Source organism: Monodelphis domestica, chromosome 4 (genome assembly GCF_027887165.1).
Source record: "Monodelphis domestica isolate mMonDom1 chromosome 4, mMonDom1.pri, whole genome shotgun sequence".
In the NCBI taxonomy this organism is placed as follows: Eukaryota; Metazoa; Chordata; class Mammalia; order Didelphimorphia; family Didelphidae; genus Monodelphis; species Monodelphis domestica.
Window position 1 is genome coordinate 169,135,740 of NC_077230.1, and position 21,943 is coordinate 169,157,682.

The 21,943-nt window shown below is 34.9% G+C and overlaps 1 protein-coding gene across 6 annotated transcripts in view; it reads right to left on the reverse strand.

Annotated features, from left to right (window-relative positions):
- KCNH7 (potassium voltage-gated channel subfamily H member 7) overlaps positions 1 to 21,943 on the reverse strand; it is a 629,307-nt gene that overhangs the window by 200,240 nt on the left and 407,124 nt on the right. For all 6 annotated transcript variants that reach the window (XM_056793960.1, XM_056793959.1, XM_056793961.1 and 3 more), the window contains exon 3: positions 6,351 to 6,506. In XM_056793960.1, the coding sequence (XP_056649938.1) occupies positions 6,351 to 6,506 (156 nt within the window). The remainder of the gene's footprint in view (positions 1 to 6,350; positions 6,507 to 21,943) is intronic.

The window sequence follows — 21,943 nt, forward strand, 5'->3', positions numbered from 1 at the left end:
GAACCAGTAAGAATCCAACTGGGTTATACATGTATTATCACTCAATAGTAATACCTATTTACATATAAATCATTTTTGTAATAATCTTTTAAAAACTAAAACCCCACATCCAATACTCATATAAAAAAGTGAAATATCAAATGTTTTCCTTTTGTGTTTCTACTCCCACAGTTCTTTCTCTCAATGTAAATAGCATTCTTTCTCATAAGTCCCTTGGGATTGTCCTGGATCTTTGCATTGCTGTCAGTAGCAAAGTTGATTACATATGATCATCCTACAATGTTTCAGTCTTTGTGTACAATGTTCTCCTGGTTCTGCTCATTTCACTCTGCATCAGTTCATGGAGGTCTTTCCAGCTTGTATGGAAATCAAGCAGTTTATTATTCCTTATTGCACAGTAGTATTTCATCACTATTTGTTCAGTCATTCCTCAATCAACGGGCTCATTTTTTATTTTTTTGCCACCCTAAAATGCGTGGCTATGAATCTTTTTGTACATGTATTTTTTCTTATTATCTCTTTGGGGTACAAACTCAGCAATGGTATTGCTGGATCAAAGGGCAGGCATTCTTTTAGTGCTCTTTGGGCCTAATTTCAAATTGCCCTCCAGAATGGTTGGACCAATTCACAACACACCAGCAGTTTATTAGTGTCCCAATTTTGCCACATCCCCGCCAACATTTATTATTTTCCTTTACTTTCATATTAGACAATCTGCTAGGTATGAGGTGGTATCTCAGAGTTGTTTTGATTTTCATTTCTCTAATTAGAAGGGATTTAGAACTTTTTTTCATGTGATTATTGATAGTTTTGATTTCTTCACCTGAAAACTGCCTATTCATATCATTTGACCATTTGTCAATTGAGGAATGGCTTGAAGAAGAACCTTAATTTAAATCCAGCCTCAGACATTTATAAACTTGTTTGGAGAAGTTACTCAACCTGTTTGACTTAGTTTCCTCAACTAAGAAGTAGAGCTAAAAATAATACGTACTTTCCAGGGTTGTTGTGAGGATCAAATGAGATAATATTTGTAAAGAACTTTGTATTGTAAAGAACTGGTATATAGTAGGTGTTATATAAGTGATATACATAAACCCATTTGTGAGATTCAGAACCACATTTCTTAAATTATCAAGGCAGAAGCTCTTCCTTAACATTAGCAATTAACTTTGTGATTAGAAATACAGATGGAAAGACACTATATTTTCCCTTTTATTTTTTAAATTGAAAATTTTTTCCTTCCCTCCCATGCCATTCTCTTAATTGAAAAGAAGAAAACAAAACTCTTTTTAATGAATATTTTTATTTGAGCAAAACAAATTCTTATATTGACCATGTTCAAAAATTTGTTTCTTAGTCCTCAACCTGAGTTTAGCACTTTTCTCTTAGGAGGTAGATAGTATACTTTATCATACGTCTTCTGGAATAATAATCTGTCATTACAATGTTTATATAAGTCATCCCAGGTCTTTCTAAAGTCATCCTCTTTATCATTTCTTGTAGTACAATAGTTTTCAATTCCAATCAAATACTATAACTTGTTTAACTCTCCCCTAATTGATGGACATCCCATTAGTTTCTATTTCTTTGCTACTAAAAACAAAAAGCCTATACGTATTTTTTGTGCATATAGATCTTTTCCTTTTCCTTTTGATCTCTTTCAGATAGAGACTTGGTAGTGGAAGTGGTATAACTGGGTCAAAAAATATGCAATTTAGCAATTTTTGAGGTCTCCTGTTTTCCTGCAGCCCTGCCAACATTTGTCCTTTATTTTTCTTTTAAGTCTTCTTTGCCAGTTTGATGATATTAGGCAGTATTTATACATAGAGTTCTTTAATGTTCGCAAAGTGCTTTTCAAATATTTTATTCATTTGATTCTCATGACAACCTTGGAAATTAGGTGCTAATATTATCACCATTTGATTGTTGAAGAAACTGAAGCAAACAACTGTTGTGAGATTTGTTTGGGGTCACAGAGCTAATAAGTGTCTGAGGTTGGATTTGAAACCTGGGTTTCTGGACTCAGGACCAGAGCTATATCCACTGCGTCACCAATCTTTCTTTGATGGGTATGAGGTAGATCCCCAGATTTGCTTTAATTTGAATCTTTCTAATTATTAGAGCGGTGTGTGAGATTCCTACACCAAGAGGATTTTGGCTCACCCACACTATCTTTGGATCCTACCTATAGCATGGATAAGGTGTTATATTGGGGGGCATTTGATGAAGCGAAGTTTTGTTTCTTATCTTACACCATCATATTGTGATTTTAAAATCTAATTTTTCTCAATAAAATTATACATCAATGCTTCCTTGGGAAAAGGACATAACTCTGGGTTTTCAAAAGTTATGTTTGTGGAATATAAGCTCTTACAAGTTCTATGAAATGGGAGAAGGGAGTGCAGTTTGCATTTCTGTTTTCTGAAAGCATCATAGTGAAGTTCATAAAGGGTCACAGTCACCTCCTTCCCTCCAAGTTAACTACTAAATGGCACATTTTTCTGATATATAAATTCATGAAGAGTTGGTTGAACCAGGATTATCACCCTTATTTTAGAGACAAAGCAGAAGTTGAAACTTGTAGTCTGTGATATATCCATGTTCAGAGCTGAAATCGGAATCCAGATTTCCCAATTCCAAAACCATTCCGTCATAGCAAAAAATGAAATATTATTACTGTTATACTGCAGATATGAGAGCTGCTGGTATTTTATAATTAAAACATATATTTGGATTTGTGTTGAAAACCAGTATGGCAATTGTGGTTAGGGAGCTAGTCTTGGAATTAAGATGACCTGAATTCAAATTCTGACACAATACTGGTCGACATTGTGTAAAGTTACTTATCCTTTTAGTGAGTACCCCAGGAAACTCTCTAAAACCAGATATTGTATTTCCTCATTGAGACTTCCAAATAGGCATGAAATAATAAGTCCAGTAAAAAAAGCCAGTAAAGAAACATCAAATATTTGAGTGAAGATATGTTTACCTGTGTAGGTTCATCATTTAAAATAGCTGGTTAGTATGAATGTCTTATAGGACATCTAGGTTGTGCAGTGGACAGCAGGTCAGGCCTGGAGATTGTAAGATTCAACTTCATGAGTTTAAATTCAGACTCAGACACCCTTATTAGCAGTATGATCCTAGGCAAGTCACTAGACTTGGTTTGCTTTAGTTCCTAACATGTAAAATGAGCTTGAAGGAAATGGCAAATCACTTCAGGAACTCTGCTAAGAAAACCTAAAATGTTGTAACAGAGATCTGGACATGACTAAAAAAGATTTAACAACAAAAATAAATCTTTTCTATTTATAACACAGCAGAAAGTAATGATTTTAGAATTAGAGGGCCTGAGATCAAATCCTCCATCTGACATTTGGCAAGTACTGATTTAATCTTCCTACAAGTCACTTAATGTTCCTGGTTTTCAGTTTCCTGATGTGGAAAAACCAGGGGTTTAGACTAGATAAAACCTCTGATCCCATCCAGCAATAAGTCTATGATTCTATTTGGAAAATGAAGATACATTACAAAAATAAATAAATTAACAAAACAGATAAAACTATATTAGAAAAAAAAACTGTCAGTGGTAAGGTTCTAAATAGACAAAACAGCATGGAGACAAGATCATACTGGAGGTGGCCAAATAATTTGTCTCCCTTTTATTTTTCTACTTGATATGAAATAAAGATAAAAAGGAAGAGCTATCCACCATTTCTCCATAATGACAGGGCAGTCATGGGAAATTTTGAATAAATGTAAGCCCACATATTATGATTGAACGATGTAATCAAAGGCAATGCATTGGTTGTAAATAATAGGGCTTTAAATAATGCTCTGGAAAATGTTATCTCCACATTTGTACTCACACTCAGCTTTTCCTTTACAAAATGTTTTTCCTTGATCAGAATGACAGCTGAAGTACAGGGAAACCTCTTTTGTTCACAAGCTGAGGAAAGGAATCTTAATCGAATCTGTACCACATAGGCAAAAGATTTTATATTTTTAGCACTTTTTAATTATAACACAAATGCGCAGAAAGCATGCTTTCTATCCTGGGAGACTGCTGTGTAGATTATGCTCCATTCAGAGGTTGAGGTTCCAAGTTTCCATGTCATCTAGGTCTGAAATTAGTACTTTACTAACTAGGAGGTTTTCCAAATCTTGATGGACTGGGCAAGAAGACTGTTCCAGGGGGAGGAGAAGGGGATTTTAAAAGAAGAAAACCTCTCTTTCTGACAGCACATGCTGTGCCAAACCAGTAGCTGGCATTACCAGGGCTTTCCTCTGGGGAAATCTCACCGGAATGGCTGAATTTGTCAGGGGAGTATATTACAGTTTAGGAAGGGAAAACAGCACATGAGTTAAAGGAGGAAACTTGGGCTTCAGCACATTCCACCTTGGTGACTTAATAATCCATTTTCCAAACAATGTCACAAGGAGGAATGATGAATTAGAGAATGTGATAGACATCAGCCCCCAAGTGTGGCATTGCTCAGATGAAAAACAGTCAAAATATTGGAAACCAAGCACATTAGTGCACATGGCCCAATATTGCTTTAATAGGCCATTAAACTGTTGCTTACATAGAACTAAGTAAATACCTGACTAAAGGAATATTTCCAACTATTGAAGGTTTCATTTCATGACTTACATTTAATTTTAAAAGAAGGTCTTTGGGACCAGAACTGCTTTTCATATGTGCAATTTCAGTTTGGTATTGGCATATATTAGGTCATCGTCTTTCCTCTTTTTCCCTGGCATATTGAAATGCAAATGTTGGAATGCCATAATTAAGCAAAGAATTCAACATCTGGACACAAGTTTGGGTTCAAATGTCAGTCCTGTCACTTACAACCTGCTTGACATTGGGCAGGTTAGGCAATCTCTAAAACATGTTTCTAACCTAAATCCTATAATCCTATTAATTGGGAATTGGGAAGGTGAACATCAAGTGAAGTTTCTTCTGCGAGGATTCTGGTGGCATCTTTGTGTTCATTTCAGAAAACACATTCCTCTTTAGGTTGACCTATAGAATTTTTTTGACAAACCTCTTTTATTTAGAAGAAGGCCAGTATGTTTTTCTTGTGAAGTCTTTTGCTCAGACTGAATGACTCCTCCCAGAATCTCCTCTGAAGAACATTACCCAGACAAACTATGTCTTCTTCTCTAAGTTATATTCCAAAATTCTTCAAGATGGTGTCTTTCTTTATGCTTGTATTTGTATTGTACAGGGACTTAGCAAAGTCCTTGGTCCTTAGAAAACACCTAATAAATGCATATTGACTGACTAAATGACAAAACAAAGGATCACGGTATTTCCAAATGTCTCCAGTATTACTGGCACCTGTATTTGGGTGCTATAGACAATAAATCTATCATTTTGTAGTTATTCAGTTTTTTAAGAAATATTCATTGTATAGAATAATACATACATACAAGCATGCAGATAAATAGATAAAATATATGGTGGTCTGTATTAACCAAAGTCAAAACACAAATAAAGAGTCCCACAATTCTAGAATCAGTTATTTTTGCCATCTTTAATTCTTACTCCTTAAAAATGCTAACATTCTATTAAAGGTTTATGAAAATAAAGATGTATTGTTTTTCCTCATCTAAGCTTACTGACCCCCGCTTTAAGAACCCTTGATCTAGAACAGTTAAACTGGGTGTGGGTGCCAAAGATGGCATACAGAGCACTCTCTTTGGGCTCCTTCCCCACTCCCCTCCCCTTTCTACTTCATTACTAGAAAGGCAGAGGGACTCTGGAGGAGCTGCTCCCTTCTCCCTCTACACCATGCTCGTGACATTTTTCACACACACACACACACACACACACACACACACACACACACACAGCAGCCCAAAGGGAATGCACAGATGTGAGGTGGGTGGTTCACAGGCTGCAGAGTTGGAGGGGAGCAGAGCACAGGCCAATCCCCTCCCCCTCTCTATACTTGCTGAGGACATTCCTTACTTTGCCCACTCCTCTACCTAGCAGTCCAATGGGAGTATAGTCTTCCTCCCCTATGTGGGGTAAGGGGTAAGGGTGCAGGGAACACCTGAAACTCAGTGGGAAGGAGAAGCACAGGACATGGTCTCTGGGGGAAGGAAGGTGGGGCATGGCATTTGGTCTGGAGTGGGTTGGAGGAATAGGGGTTGGGGGGGAGGGTCCAGCACTCCATCTCTGAAAGATTTGCCATCATTGATCTAGAAGTTTTAAAAGAAATTGTGTTCATTCACAAATTCAAACCCAATTTGAAGCTTTACCACAGATGACAAAGAATAGAATGACAGGGAAATAATGGTAACATCAAGGCTTTTTTTTTATCCCTTGCACTTACGATTTACAGGTTTTGTTGGTAATATTGGGTTGAATCTTTCTGGGGAGGCAGCATTCTCCTCATCTGTCACATATTCGAAATTGATGATGAACATCATAGCCACTCCCTCTTGGTTTTTCACTGGAATTATGTGAGTATTACAAATGAAGGTTGACCCTGAAGAGCAGAAAAAAACAAGTTGTAAGCCTCTAAATATGTAAAATTTGAAGTCATAAGAAATCTCTATGGATATTTCTCTTTGAGATGTGATTACCCTAAATCAAAAATATGTATGCTGCATGCAATTTCCCCTTAATCTGAATTTCATTTATAGGACACTGCACAAATGTTTATCTGAAATAAACACATGGATTATTTTTTCAATGCAGTATAGACAAACATAAACCAATCTTTCATGTAGGTAATGAATATCAAATTTCACTTGGTTTCTTTTTTACTACAAATAATTCATTCCCCTCCCCCCTCCATGATAACAGCTAGCATTTATATGGTGCTATAAAGTTTGAGCAACTCTTTACAAATATCAACCAAATTTAGCCTCCTGACCACCTTTGGAGGTACCTATAATTATTAGCATTATTTTACAGATGAGGAAACTGAGGCTAAAAGAGGTTAATGTGATTTGCACACACGTGTCTGAGGCTACATTTGAACTTAGTTCCAGTGCTCTATTTACTCTAATGCACCACCTAACTTATCTTTTCCCCCCAAAGTAATGGGATACTAAGCTTTTAAATGCCTTTTTAAACATGAAAATAATAAAGCCATTTGTGAAATCGAATGTTTTGAAGGTAAAATTTTAAGGAAAGACATTCTAAGAATCAGAGTTATTTCAAACTGAAATGGGCTACCTTGGCAAGTAATAAGCTCCCCCTGAAGAGGAATCTTCAAGCCAAGGCTGGATGACTATTTGTTGGTTTTGATGTAGAAGGAATGTTGTCTCTTCCAACTCTGATATTCTGGGGTTGCTACTCTTATCTATATAATTATGTTTGGTTTTAGCATCAAATTGAACAATAATATGGTGATCATTATTCATAGTTCACCTTTATATGTTACTTTAACAGATTATAAACTGTTTAAATGTTTTATTCTCACATTGTTTTGAACTTTAAGTATTATCGCCCCCATTTTGTAAATGAAATGGATCTGAGAGCTCACACAATTACTAAGGGACAAAGCAGGGACTTAACATATATTGTTACTCTAAGGCAAACCCACTCAACTTCTTCACCTGTAGAAAATTAATATTGAATTCTAAAGTTCTAATATCCTATCACAATTCCTTCCCAATTATTTTTCTCCTGACTCTAATGTAGACTGCTAAAATCATATTATATAAACTGAAGGTAGTGGTGGAAATCCTCTGTTAATTTAGAGGACTATATTAATTTGTTGATTACATTCACTGTTAATGTAAAATAAAGATGCTAATTGGATCTCTTCAATCAACAAGATAACCTTCTGATAGAAATTTCACACAACAATCTAATTGGGAAAACAAAACAATATTTTTATTCTCAATACCTAGTACTGATTTAATTTAAGCTAATCTTTTACATACAAAAGGACACTTCAACACTACCTCAGATCTCTCTGCTGGAAGACCCCCCCCCCCATTACTGTTTTCATGGTAGACATTGTAGAAAAAGAGAGAAGATACAGGACATTTGGGGGTCAAAAATGGGAAGAGAGAAATAGCTTAATGCCTTAGGGAATCTGAATCTTTGGGCAAGGTCCATATGATTGCCATGCTCACCCCAAAAAGCCTTTCCCTGGGGGATGATTTAAGTTTTTTTTTCATTTTCCTGTATTGCCTAAAAAGTCAGACAATGAAAGATTCAGTTGAGCTAACAGATACCCTGTCTAAAAATGCAGATTGCCTCTAGGAGGGTTATGGAGCTGTCCATCATTCATACATTATTATGAATTCAAACAAATTATGTTCCTTTTAACCCTAGCACAAATAATATGCTTATGGGAGTTTTGACTTGGGGAGAAAGAGAGATATGCAATACCAGAGTAAGAATTTTAAAGATAACTTGAGTACTTGGATACTTAAGAACTTGGGGAGAGGGGCACTAAGGGGTGTTAGAGGAGTACAAAAACAATGTGAGGACATTAATGATAAGTATGATTATTTCAATGTTTGGCTGGAAAAGACCAAATCCACAACATGAAGAAACTACTGCTCCTATTTCTAGGAACACCCCGTTCCAATCACAGAATCTCATTGTCAGCAGTTAGAGAGACACTAGGAATTAGCAAACCAGCTAATGTCAATGGTCAATACTTTACTTTACTTTCTTTTCTTTTCTTCCAGCTCACATCCTGGGACAGACTATGACCAAGGCCCTTCAAATAAAGCTATTTTGCTTTGGCTTTATGGAGGTAGTCACAGATAGTTTTAATGCAGGGCTTTGAAAGTATTAAAATACTTTTTAAATGCCAGTTTTTATGGCTTCCTTCAGATATGTTCTTAAACTCCTTGCTAGTTGCCTTGTATTTCTAGGGTACAGTTGTCATTTTAGCTAGGACCATGTATGCTATGGAGAATAGAAACCGAGTCAGGATTATATTACTAGTTTTATGCTTCACCTCCGTTAACAGCTGAATTTTTTGAGCTAACCTAGAAATCTAGCCCTCATTTTTAATTTTGTCTCAATGAGAGAATGTGTTCTGCATTACAAATAACTGGTTTTGCAATGAACTTTTGAAACACAGCCTCTGTGTAAGTTGAAGATTGCTGTCAATTGAAATTTAGACAGCCAAATACCAGAGCCTCTCAAATCCAAAATTTAGAGTACTTCCTTCCTAACTAATTTCTTATTTTCTATAAATGTGAATATGGTATTTATGGAAGGTAAGTGCTATATGTATTAAAAATGACATGCTACACCTTCAAGTTTTCCAGCTGTATCTTCAATCCACTTAATAAAACAGTTAGCTATGGCACTTGTCATAGTTTCCATGGTAACAAATTGGATGACTTTAGTAAACAGAAAATAAGCAATTTAAGACTGTTCCATTAGAGCTAAAAATAGAAATGCTTTAGGCCAAGCATTGCTACACAGACTAGTTAAACAGAGGGTCTGAGGAGATGCTAGAAATAGCCATTATGTACTTGGCTAATGAACCAAAATATATATTGATTTTACCTTCTAAAATGACATTTCTTGGATCACTTAGAAGAGCATTATGAATTCACATTTGTGTTATCGAGTGGTTTTGATGTTTTCAACATGTGGGGCATTGAAAACACTAGAAAATATCATTAAGCTCACAGGCCTCATACATTCCCCTTATGTCCCCAAATGACATTGGAAATGGAATTAGAATGTATGAAAACAGAGTATCCAGAAGCTTTAAAAAAATACTCAAACAGGAAGTAATCAAAGAATTTCAGTTAGAATCAATTTCGAAGGTTATCTTACCTTGCTCTAACATTCCCATTACACTATTCAGTCTTTGCTTGAACACCTCTCCTGATATGGAGCTCACTACCTCTTATAGCTCATTCTACTTTTGGACAGCTCTAATTGTTAAAAATGTTTTGCTTACATTGAATCTAAATCTGTATATCTGCAACTTTGACTGGTGACTCTGGATCCAAGGAGAACAATTCTAAGTCTTCTCCCAAATGATAGTTTTTCAAATTCTTTATAGCAGTCATTTAGTGCCAACCCTATGTATTTGTCTACCTTTTTTCCCACCCAAATTTTCTTTTCTGGGCTAAATTTAGAGACTTTAGCTTATAAACTACAATTTGCACTCATAGAAATTGGAGGAAAAGTTTTCTGCAGCACTAATGCTGGTAGGTCTGTTTGTCAGTACTAAAGTCATAGAATCATGGAAGTTTAGAGCTTGTGGGAACCTTAGAGATTGTTTAATTCAACTCTTCTCATTCTATACATTAGGAAATCAAGGCTCAGGGTTAGTATAGTGAACTGCTTAGGGTCACACAGCAAACTAGAAAGCAGAATTCAAACTAGAACCCAGACCCCCAAATGTCAGCCTGGTGAACTGTTTTTTAATGTCTGAATATTTTACCTGTGAAAAGTATTTAAGATCAAATGTATATATACTAAATGCTTAATCTGCTGAATAATACAATTAAATTTAGAATGCTTGCCTCTCTATTTTTGCCTGAGTTTTTGTGTTTGTGCAATGAATCCTAGTCATTAGAAAAATTTTAGAGTTTTGGGCTTTTGGATTTATTTTCTGTGTGCATCATGTGCTCAGTCTTTGGGAAGGACAACATAGAGAAGAGAAATAGGATTAGCAGGATGAAATCAATAGAGTTTTGAAGAGCTAGAACACTCTAGATGGGCATTTAGTTCCTTTCCTTGACATCTAAAATCAATGCTCTTAAGAGAGGTAGAGCAAGTACAATGGTCTTCAGAGTTGGAAGACCTTAATTTAAATCCAAGTTCTAAGACATTTGTGAAGAAGGTACTTTTTATACTTTCAAGTACTATATATATATATATATATAATCTCTTGGTCAGCCTCCATGGGGGAAATTCTGGAGTGGAAACAGTCCTCCACCTTGAGGGGGCATAGGTGAAAATGTTCCATAACTCTTTGGAGAGCTACCTAGGGCAGAGTGATTGTGATTATCATCATACAACCAAAATGTCCCAGAGGCTGAATTTGAAAACAGTTTCCTGACTCCAAAGCTAGATGCTCTATTAGCTATCTTACATTGTATTATTTTGAGAGATTCAAGGAAAAAAATTCTAAGAGATCAGTCTGAGAGAACAATAGGCCTCCTTAAGAGGTCTTTAAGCAAAAGTAGGAAGACCCTTTAGCCCATGTGCTATTTCAAGTATTGGTTGGTCTAGAATTCAGGGTCCTTAATCTGGGATACATGAAATTGTGGGTTTTTTAAAAATAAATTGACAACTACATTGCAATTTAATTGGTTTCTTTTGTAATCTTGTATGTTTTATTTTATACATTCAAAAATATGATTCAGAAAGGATCTGTGACACACAAAAAAGCTTAAGACCCCCTAAACTAGATAACCTGTAAAATTCATTCCAACACTGAAAGTTTGTGAATGGATTTATGTGATAAAAATGTTACAATTACATCAACCTAAATATTTATCTGGAAAGTAAAATTAGTAAACAGTGGAATCACCCAAAAGCCCAAGAAAAGCTAACAAATTCTATAAAGAGAAAACTATATTGATAGGATTAACTAAATCTGGAAAAAAGCATAATTGTTAAAATTAACTCAGTATTCAAATGAAGCTAATGGTGCTTAACCAAGCCCTAGGCAATAACTTGTTTACAATAGCATTATCCCATATTTATAAAATTATAAATGCAATTATATTAATATCAGTGAGACTGAGATTCATTTCCGTGTTGTATCTCCTAAGTGAAAACATTCTGAAAACGTAAAAGACCTCTTATTAAATGATGCACATTTTAATCAAGTTTGTCTAATGTATAATTCTTAATTGCAGCTAAAGAATAAGCAAAAGAGAGATAATCTAAATAATTATGAAAATGGTATCTTATTAACAAATTGTTGAAATATTCTTGTTGCATTTAAAAATAGAATCATAAACTGAAAGATCAATGCTCATCATCTTGAGAGGTGACTCAGTGGATAGAGAGCCAGGCCTGGAGACAGGAGGTCCTGGGTTCAAATGTGAACTTAGACACTTCTTAGCTCTTTTACCCTGGGCAAGTCCCTTAACCTCAATTGCTTTGCCTTTACTATTCCTGCCTTGGAACCACTACTTAGTACTGATACTAAGATAGAAAATGAGGGTTTAAAAAAAGAAAAAAGAAAAGAAAAGCCTTTTCTCTCTCTCTGACTCTTCTTTTTAGGGTTTAATAATGTGCTTTTGGGTACCACATAGGAAAGGAAACTTTCTACTCACACTTTGAGGGAATAGGATAAAGATGCTGCTTCCATGGTCCTATCTTCTACCTCATGTGAAAGTTCCTAATCTTTCCTACATTGGTATTTATGATATTTCAGGAGGAAAAAGCAGCTTTGATAGCGAACAAAGATGCGAATGAAAGTTACTGAGAACCTACTTTGGGCAGGTAATTGTAGGTTTTGTGCATATTTGGAGAGGATGGAAAGAATATGCAATCAAAATCAGAATTAAAAAAAAAACCTAGTTAGATTAAGCTGCCTATAAATAAAAATATCTAGCTTTTTTGGTGGGGGTTGGGGGGGCAATGATTTTACTTGGAATCGTTCTACCGATGCAGATCGCCATTAGCTTGGCAACTTAAACTTTTACTTGTTTATTTTATTTTAATTAAAAAAATACCGTTTGCCTCTGTCTTAATATAAATTCTAAGGCTAAAGAGTGAGGGGCAAGGCAATTCGGGTTAAGTGACTTGCCCATTGTCACACAGCGAGGAAGTGTCTGAAACCAGTCTTGAACTCTTGGCTCCAAGCCTGGTGCTCTATCTACTGTGCTACTTAACTGCCATGACTTTTAGATATTTATCCAGGCTCTGAGAGGTAAAATGATTTCTGACAAGTTGGATAGCCAGTATTTGTCAGAGGCAAGGACCTGAATCTTGATTTTTCTGATTACAAGGCCAGTTCTCTATCTATTTCTCCATGTTGCCTTTCATGTCTACATACTAGGTAGAACCCCAATAGTCAGGGCTGATAATAATAATAATGATTTCATACTATTTCTATAGCATATTTATAATTCTTTGTGAAAGTAATTAATTTTACAGATGAGGAAACTAAGGCACAGATCTATTGATTATTTTAATGAAGTGATAGAGGTACCTTGCGACTGGAGTAGTCTAGAGTTCATGATTGGAAAATTTTGTCCTGGTTGTTAATAAAAAGAAGGGAAGAGGAGGCTAGGTGTTTCAGTAGGTAGAATGCTAGACTTGGAATCAGGAAGATCCAAGTTCAAATCTTGCCTTAGATTCTTACTAGTTGTATGGCCCTGGGAAAATTAATTTCTTTAAGTCTTAATTTCCTTATCTTTAAAATGAGGAAGAAACTAATGTGAGAGAATAGAGACAGCAACTGAGTCACATTTCCTAGCATTCCCCTGCAACGACTTAAAAAATAATACCTCAAATTGTATTTTGTTGTGGTAGACTCAACAAAAAAGTTAAGGTAAGAACTTTTTATTACTCTGAGGCCATTTAGGAGGTTGTCAGGGGAGGTCTGTAACACCAGGTTGGGGGTTGACCCAGACTACATGTGGTAAGGGCCCTTCATGAGTAGAGGCCAGAACACAAAACAGGAGAATAATGATCACATCTCTCCCCAAATTATGCATCACACAAAATTTAGAAATTCCCAGAATTAGCTCTGAAAACAGAAGCACAGAAAAAGCCTGAGGTTTGGGACAATGCCTCCTGATCCCAAGGCAAGGAGAGCTCAATTTAAGTTAAAAATTAAGTAACAAGTGGGAAGATAACCAAACAACAACAAACAATAATTTGACCATAAAAAGTTATTATGGTGGCATGGAAGGTCAAGACATAAACTCAGATGACAACAATATGAAAATAGCTACAGCCAAAGCCCAACAATAATCCCTGGAAGAGTTCAAGAAAGTGGTAGAGAAAAAATTGGTGTGAGAAAACTGTGAAAAGAAAGTTATTGGCATTATTAAAATGGAATGGTTGTTGTCTTTTGTATACTCAGAGAGGACCAAAATGACATTGGTGATGCCTTTTGACTCTTGAATAAAATAGATTTGATCAAAGTTGTCATCCTCGCTCTATTCAGTGATAGAAGTCCAGTGGCAAGACAGAAATCAAGACAATGGGTGATACCTTAGGATATAGCAGTTTCTTCAATGTCCAACTGAGCTCTAAGCACTCTATAGAACTCTGCTTTCATGGCCATTGGAGCCAATTGTTTTCATTTGCTCCTTTTCTCCAGGGGGAAGTCTTCACATGCTTGGATTAGATATTTTCCTGAAGGGTTTGTGGTATATTGGTTACTCTCAACATTGTTTAGCTCATCTGGCCAAAGTAGTTACTAGGCATGCTATAGCTTCCTAGAACCACAAGTGAGAATTGTGTGTCGAATAGATACCAAAGGAGGAAAATAGCCCTGAAAAGTCTCAGCAGGCCCTCACACCACAGGTACTAGTTTTCCTTGAACACTGTGTGAGCCCAAGGTGAAAAAGAAGTAAAAAGCTGAAGAAAAACATCATTTTATATGCAATTGACCTAATGGTAAGATAAGTAGAAATACTCATTGAAGAAAAGAACTCTTTAAAAAGAAATGGCCAAATGGAAAAAGGGTGCAAAAACCCACTGAAGAAATTAATTCTTCAGAAATTAGAATTGGGCAATTGAAGCTAATGACTCCATGAAACATCAAGAAACAAAAAAAGAAGTCAAAAGAATGAAAAAATAGAAGAAAATGAGAAATGTCTCACTAGGAAAACAACTGATGTTGAAAATAGATCAAGAAATAATTTAAGAATTATTGGACTTTGTAAAAGCCATGATCAACAAAAAAGAACCTAGTCACCATATTTCTAAAATTTCTAATGAAAAACTTCTCCATATCTTAGATCCAGAGGATAAAATAGAAATTGAAAGAGATGCCCAAATGAAAACTCCAGGGGATATTATATTCAAATTCAAGAGCTCCTACTTCAAGAAGAAAATATTGTAAAGAGTCATAAAGAAACAATTCAAATATTATGGAGTCACAGTTAGGATCACATAAGATTTAGAAACATCAATTCAAAGAAGTGGAGAGCTTGGAATATGATATTCCAGAAAGCAAAAAAGCTAGGATTATAACCCCAAATAACAAAACTAAATGTAATCCTTTAGGGGAAAAAATAAAAACTAAATGAAATAGAGGCACCTCAAGAATTTCTGTTGAAAAGACCACAGCGGAAAAGAAAATTTGACATTCAAGCATAAGATTCAAGAGAAACATGAAAAGGCAAATATGAAAGAGTAATCATAAGGAACTCATTTAAACTATATTTCTATATGGGAAGATGACACATATAAGTCCTAAGAACTTTATCATTATAAGGGGAGATAGAAACAGTCTAAATAGATGGAGGGCATGAAAGGGAGTTGACTATGTTGGGATGATCTAAAATAAATGAAGAGATGAGGGAGAGATGACTGAGAGAAGAAGGAAGGAAAAGTTGAATGGGGAAATTATTTCATATAAAATACATGCAATGAAGGGCTTTTATAGTGGAGGGGAAATTGTAGGACCTATCAGGCAATGCTTGAACCTTGCCCTCATTGAAATTGGTTCAAAGAATGAAGAAAAAATATATACATTTATCCGGGTAGAGAAATCTACCTTACCCAATAGAGAAAAGAAGAGGAAGAGTATAAAAAAAGAGGTTGGGGAGAGATGATAAATGGTTGGACAGATGATTGGATGTTGCATTTAGAAGCAAAAGTGGCTTTTGAAGAGTCAGCATAAAAAGAGAATGGTAAATAGAAGAAAATAGACTTGGGAGAAATACACAGTTATCCTAACTTTTAACATAAATGGGAAGAGTTCACCCTTAAAATGCAAGTGAATAGCAGAATGGATTGGAAATCAGAATTCAATAATTTGTGGTTTATAAAAGACATACTTGAAACAGAAAGACATATACATAGTTAAAATGAAAGCATAATCTATTTTGTTTCATCTGTAGTACAAAAAGAATGGATAGTAATCATAATAATGAACTATGCATAAATATGTGCCTAATTAATATGGGAGATTACACTTTAATAAAAGGTATCATAGACAATGAGATGGCAGTAATATTAAATGAATTACATATGTATTATTATATAATTCATATTTCCATGTTTGTCATGTTGTAAAAGATGATACATATTGCTTATATTAGAGAAAAATTCATGAAGGAAATAAAATGAGCAATCGCGTGCTTCAATCTGCATTTAGTTAGAAAAAATTATAACAAAGTTCATCTGGAAAAACAAAAGATCAATAATATCAAGGGACATAGTGAAAAAAATGTGAAGAATGGTGGCCTAGTTGTACCAGTTCTTGAACTGTACTATAAAGCTGTGGTCATCAAAATAACATGGTACTGGCTAAGAGACAGAGGGATGTATCAATGAAATAGACCAAGGGTAAATGACCTCAGCAAGCTAGTGTTCAATAAACCCCAAAATCCCAGATTTTGGGATAAGAACTCACTATTTGAAAAAAATAGCTGGGAAAATTGGAAAACAGTATGGGAAAAATTAAGTTTAAATCAACATCTCACACCCTATACCGAGATAAATTTCAAAATGAGTGAATGATTTAAATATAAAGAATGAAATCATAAATAAATTAGGTGAACATAGAATAGTATACCTTTCAAATCTGTAGGAAAGGAAGGAATTTAAGACCAAGCAAGAGATATAGAACATTACAATATGTAAAATAAATGATTTTGATTACATAAAATTAAAAAGTTTTTATACAGAAAATCCAATACAACCAAAATTAGAAGAACGCAACAAACTGAGAAAATGTTTATAACAAAACTTTTACAAAGGTTTAATTTCCCAAATATCTAAGGAACTAAGTCAAATTTATAAAAAAATTAAGCTATTCCCAATCTACAAATGGTCAAAGGATATGAATAGGCAGTTCTCAGATAAAGAAATCAAAATCACAAATAATCATGAAAAAGTGTTCTAAATTCCTCCTGATTAGAAAAATGCAACTAAAACCTACTCTCAGGTATCACTTCACAGCTAGCAGATTGGTGAATATGGTAACAAAGGGAAGTGATAAATGTTGCAGAAGATGTGGTAAAATTTGGACAATAATACACTGCCGGTAGAGTTGTGAATTAATCCACCCATTCTGAAGGGCAATTTGGATCTATGCCCAAAGGGCTTTAAAAGAATGTTTGCCCTTTGATCAAGTCATATTGCTGTTGGTTTTGTACCCCCAAGGAGATAATAAGGAAAAATACTTGTACAAAAATATTTATAGGTGTACTCTTTGTGTTGGCAAAAAAATGGAAAATGAGGGGGTATCCATCAATTAAGGAATGGCTGAATAATTTGTGTTATCTGATGGTGATGGAATATTATTGTGCTAAAAGGAATGATGAACTGGAAGAATTCCACGGGAACTAGAATGACCTCCAGGAACTGATGCAGAGTGAAAGGAGCAGAACCAGGAGAACATTGTATATAGAGACTGATACATTGTGGCACAACTGAAAATAATGGACTTCTCTACTAGCAGCAATGCAATGATCCAGGACAATTCTTTTTTTTTTAAAATATAGTTTAATATAATAAACATTAATTAATTAATTAATTAATTGTAATTACCCAATAAAGCAAATGGTTACAAGGAAGAGACATCTGTGTTGTCAAGTTGTCTTCATAGAGTTTATAGTCTATTTGGGGCAGGCTCCAATATATATTTGATTATGGTACAAAATCATAGACCTTAGAGCTGAAAAGGATGATCTAGCCCAATCACCTCATTTTTTCAGATGAGGAAATTGAAACCCAGGACAATTCTGAGGGACTTATGAGAAAGAATGCTATCCACATCCAGAGGAAAAAAAAACTGTGGGACAGAAACAGAGAAGAAAAACATGACTGATAACATGTTTCAATGAGGATATGATTGGGGTTTTGGCATTAAAAGATCACTCTACTGCAAATACGAGTAATATGAAAATAGGTTTTGAACAATGATATATGTATAACTCCATGGAATTGCCTGTCAGCTCAAGGAGGGGAGAGGTAAGAGGGGAAGGAAAAATCATGAATCATGTAACCATGGAAAAATATAAATAAATAAATTGAACCTTCTATGGCAGTAGATAGTGTTTATCATAATGAGTCCTTTGGAATTGTCCTAGGTCCTTGTACTGCTGATGATATTTAATCATTTACAGTCAATCATTGCACTTTATTGCTTTGATTGTGTACAGTGTTCTTTTGGTTCTGCTCACTTCATTTTGCATCCACTTCCTATGACTTCCATGTTTTTTTTACAACATTCTTAAGAAGTGTTCATTGTAAGAATTATTATTCCTGTTTTATAGATGAGGAAACTGGGGCTATAAAAGGGGGGATGGATTTGTTCAAGTGATACAGATTGTATGTGGAAGACCTGGCAATGGGACTCAGATTTTCTAACCCCAAGACCAGTATTCCAAGACATGGGAATATCTATATGAACCGATACAAAGTGAAGTAAGCAGAACCAGGAGAACAGTGTCCATAGTAAAGATAATATCTGTCTATCTGAATTTAGAGTCAAGTAACTAATGTTCAAGAGGTGCCTCTAATAAAATTTATGGGACCCTGGAACTCTCAGCATAAGACTAACTCAGTGGGCAGTTGCCAAGTTCTACTGGACAAAGGTGATTTCTCATCAGGGAATTCACACCATCAAAGGAATTATGCATTATTACAAAACTAAAGCTATCTACATGTGTAAATAGAATTTCGTACCCTCAAACTACATTTCCCAGCATTCCTCTTTCATCCCCAAGTTATGTCTTCATGTTTTGTAGATAAAGTTTTGGAAACCCCGCCTCCCTGTCTCTCTTCTTCCACTTTCGTGGTCTGGAAAACTGCTCTTTTCTCAGGATACTTTTCCTCTGATTATTAATTAATCTTATTAATAAATTAGAGATTTTTTTTGAAAAAAATTAATTAGTTGATTTAGAACTTTTTTTCCTTAGTTACAAGTATAATATTCTTTCCCCCCTGCACCCCCACTTCTTTCTGTAGCCAACTAGCAATTCCACTAGGTTGTACATGTATCCTTGACCAAAACCTATTTCTATGTTGTTGATATTTGCACTAGGATGATCATTTAGAATCTATATCCACAATCATATCCCCATCAACTAAAGTAATCAAGCAGTTGTTTTTCTTTGGTGTTTCTACTCCCACAGTTTTCCCTCTGAATGTGGATAGTGTTCTTTCTCGTAAATTCCTCCAAGTTGTTCAGGATCATTGCATTGCCACTAATGGAGAGGTCCATTACATTTGATGGTATCACAGTGTAAGAGTCTTTGTGTACAAAGTTCTCCTGGTTCTGCGCCTTTCACTCTGCTACAGTTCCTGGAGGTTGTTCCAGTTCACATTGGATTCCTCCAGTTCATTTCCTTTTAGCACAATAGTATTCCATCACCATCAGATACCGCAATTTGTTCAGCCATTCCCCAAATGGAGGCCATCCCCTCATTTTCCAATTTTTTGCCACCACAAAGAGTGCAGCTATGAATATTCTTGTACAGGTGTTTTTTCTTATTATCTCTTTGGGGTACAAACCCAGCAGTGCTATAGCTGGATCAAAGGGCAGACAGTCTTTTATCACCCTTTGGGCATAGTTCCCAATTGTCCTCCAGAATGGTTGGATCAATTCACAATTCCACCAGCAATGAATTAATATTCTGACTTTGCAACATCCCCTCCAGCATTAATTACTTTCCATTGCTGTCATGTTAGTCAATCTGCTAGGTGTAAGGTGATACCTCCCAGCTATTTTGATTTGCATTTTTTGATTATATGAGATTTAGAACACTTTTTCATGTGATTATTAAGTTTTGATTTCTTTCTCTGAGAATTGCCTATTCATGTCCCTTGCCCATTTATCAATTGGGGAATGGCTTGATGTTTTTTGTACAATTGATTTAGCTCTTTATGAATTTGAGTAATTAGACCTTTGCCAGAGGTTTTTGTCATGAAGATTTTTTCCCAATTAGTTACTTCTCTTCTGATTTTGGTTGTACTGGTTTTGTTTATACCAAATATTTTTAATTTAACGTAATCAAAATGATCTATTTTACATTTTGTAATTTATTTCTAACTCTTTCTTGGTCGGAAAATCTTTACTTTCCTAAAGATCTGACATGTATTCTATTCTGTGATCACCTAATTTACTTATAGTTTCCTTCTTTATATCCAAGTAATTCACCCATTATGAGATTATCTTGGTGTAGGGTTTGAGATATTGATCCAAACCCAATCTCTCCCATACTATTTTCCAATTTGCCCAGCAGTTTTTTACCAAATAGTGGATTTTTGTCCCCAAAAGCTGGGATCTTTGGGCTTATCATAGACTGTCTTACTGAGGTCACTTACCCCAAGTCTATTCCACTGATCCTCCTTTCTGTCTCTTAGCCAGTACCATATTGTTTTGATGACCACTGCTTTATAGTATAGTTTGAGATCTGGTACTGCAAGGCCACCTTACTTTACATTTTTTTTCCATTATTTTCTGAATATCCTTGATATTTTATTCTTCCAAATGACCTTTGTTATAGATTTTTCTAATTTAGTAAGAAAATTTTTGGTAGTTTGATGGGTATAACACTAAATAAGTAAATTAGTTTGGGGAGGATTGTCATTTTTATTATATTATCTTATCCTACCCATGAGCAATTAACATTTTCCCAATTATTTAGATCTAATTTTAATTGTGTGGAGAGTGTTTAAGTAGTTATATTCATATAATGCCTAGATTCCCAAGTATTTTATATTGCCTAGGGTGATTTTAGATGGAATTTCTCTTTCTAATTCTTGCTGCTGAGATGTGTTGGAAATATATAGAAATGCTGATACTTATATGTGTTTATTTTGTATCCTGTAAATTTGCTAAAGTTGTTGATTATTTCTACTAGGTTTTTAGTTGATTCTCTAGGATTCTTTAAGTAGATCATCATATCATCTTCAAAGAGAGATAGCTTGGTGTCCTCATTGCCAGTTTTAATACCTCCAATTTCTTTTTCTTCTCTAATTGCTACTGCTAATGTTTCTAGTAAAATGTTAAATAATAGAGGTGATAATAGGCATCCTTGTTTCACTCCTGATCTAATTGGGAAGCCTTTTTATCCCCATTGGAGATGATGTTTGTTGATGAGTTTAGATAGATATTGTTTATTATTTTAGGAAAGGCCTTCTATTCCTATACTTTCTGATTTTTTCAATAGGAATGAGTGTTATATTTTGTCAAAAGTTTTTTGTACATCTATTGAGATAATCATGTGATTTTTGTTGGTTTGCTTGTTGATATGGTCAATTATGTGGATGGTTTTCCTAATATTGAACTATCCTTGCATTTCTGTTATAAATCCCACCTGATCATGATGAATAACCCTGGGGATCACTTCCTGGAGTCTTTTTGATAGTATTCTATTTAAGATTTTTGCATCTATGTTCATTAATGAGATTGGTCTATAGTTTTTTTTAATCTGTTTTTGACCTGTCTGGCTTTAGAATCAGTACCATATTTGTGTCATAAAAGGAATTTGGTAGATCTCCTTCTTTGCTTCTTCTGTCAAATAATTTGTATAATATTGGGATTAGTTGTTCTTTGAATGTTTGATAGAATTCATTTGTGAATCCATCAGACCCTGGGGATTTTTTCTTAGAGAGTTCTTTGATGGCTTGTTCAATTTCTTTTTCTGATATGGGGCTATTTATGAATTCTATTTCTTCTTCTCTTAATCTAGGCAATTTATAGTCTTGTAAATATTCATCCATATCACCTCGATTGCCATATAACTGAGCATAATAATTTTTAAAGATTGCCTTCATTTCCTCTTCATTAGAGGTGAGGTCTTCTTTTTTGTCTTTGATACTGTTAATTTG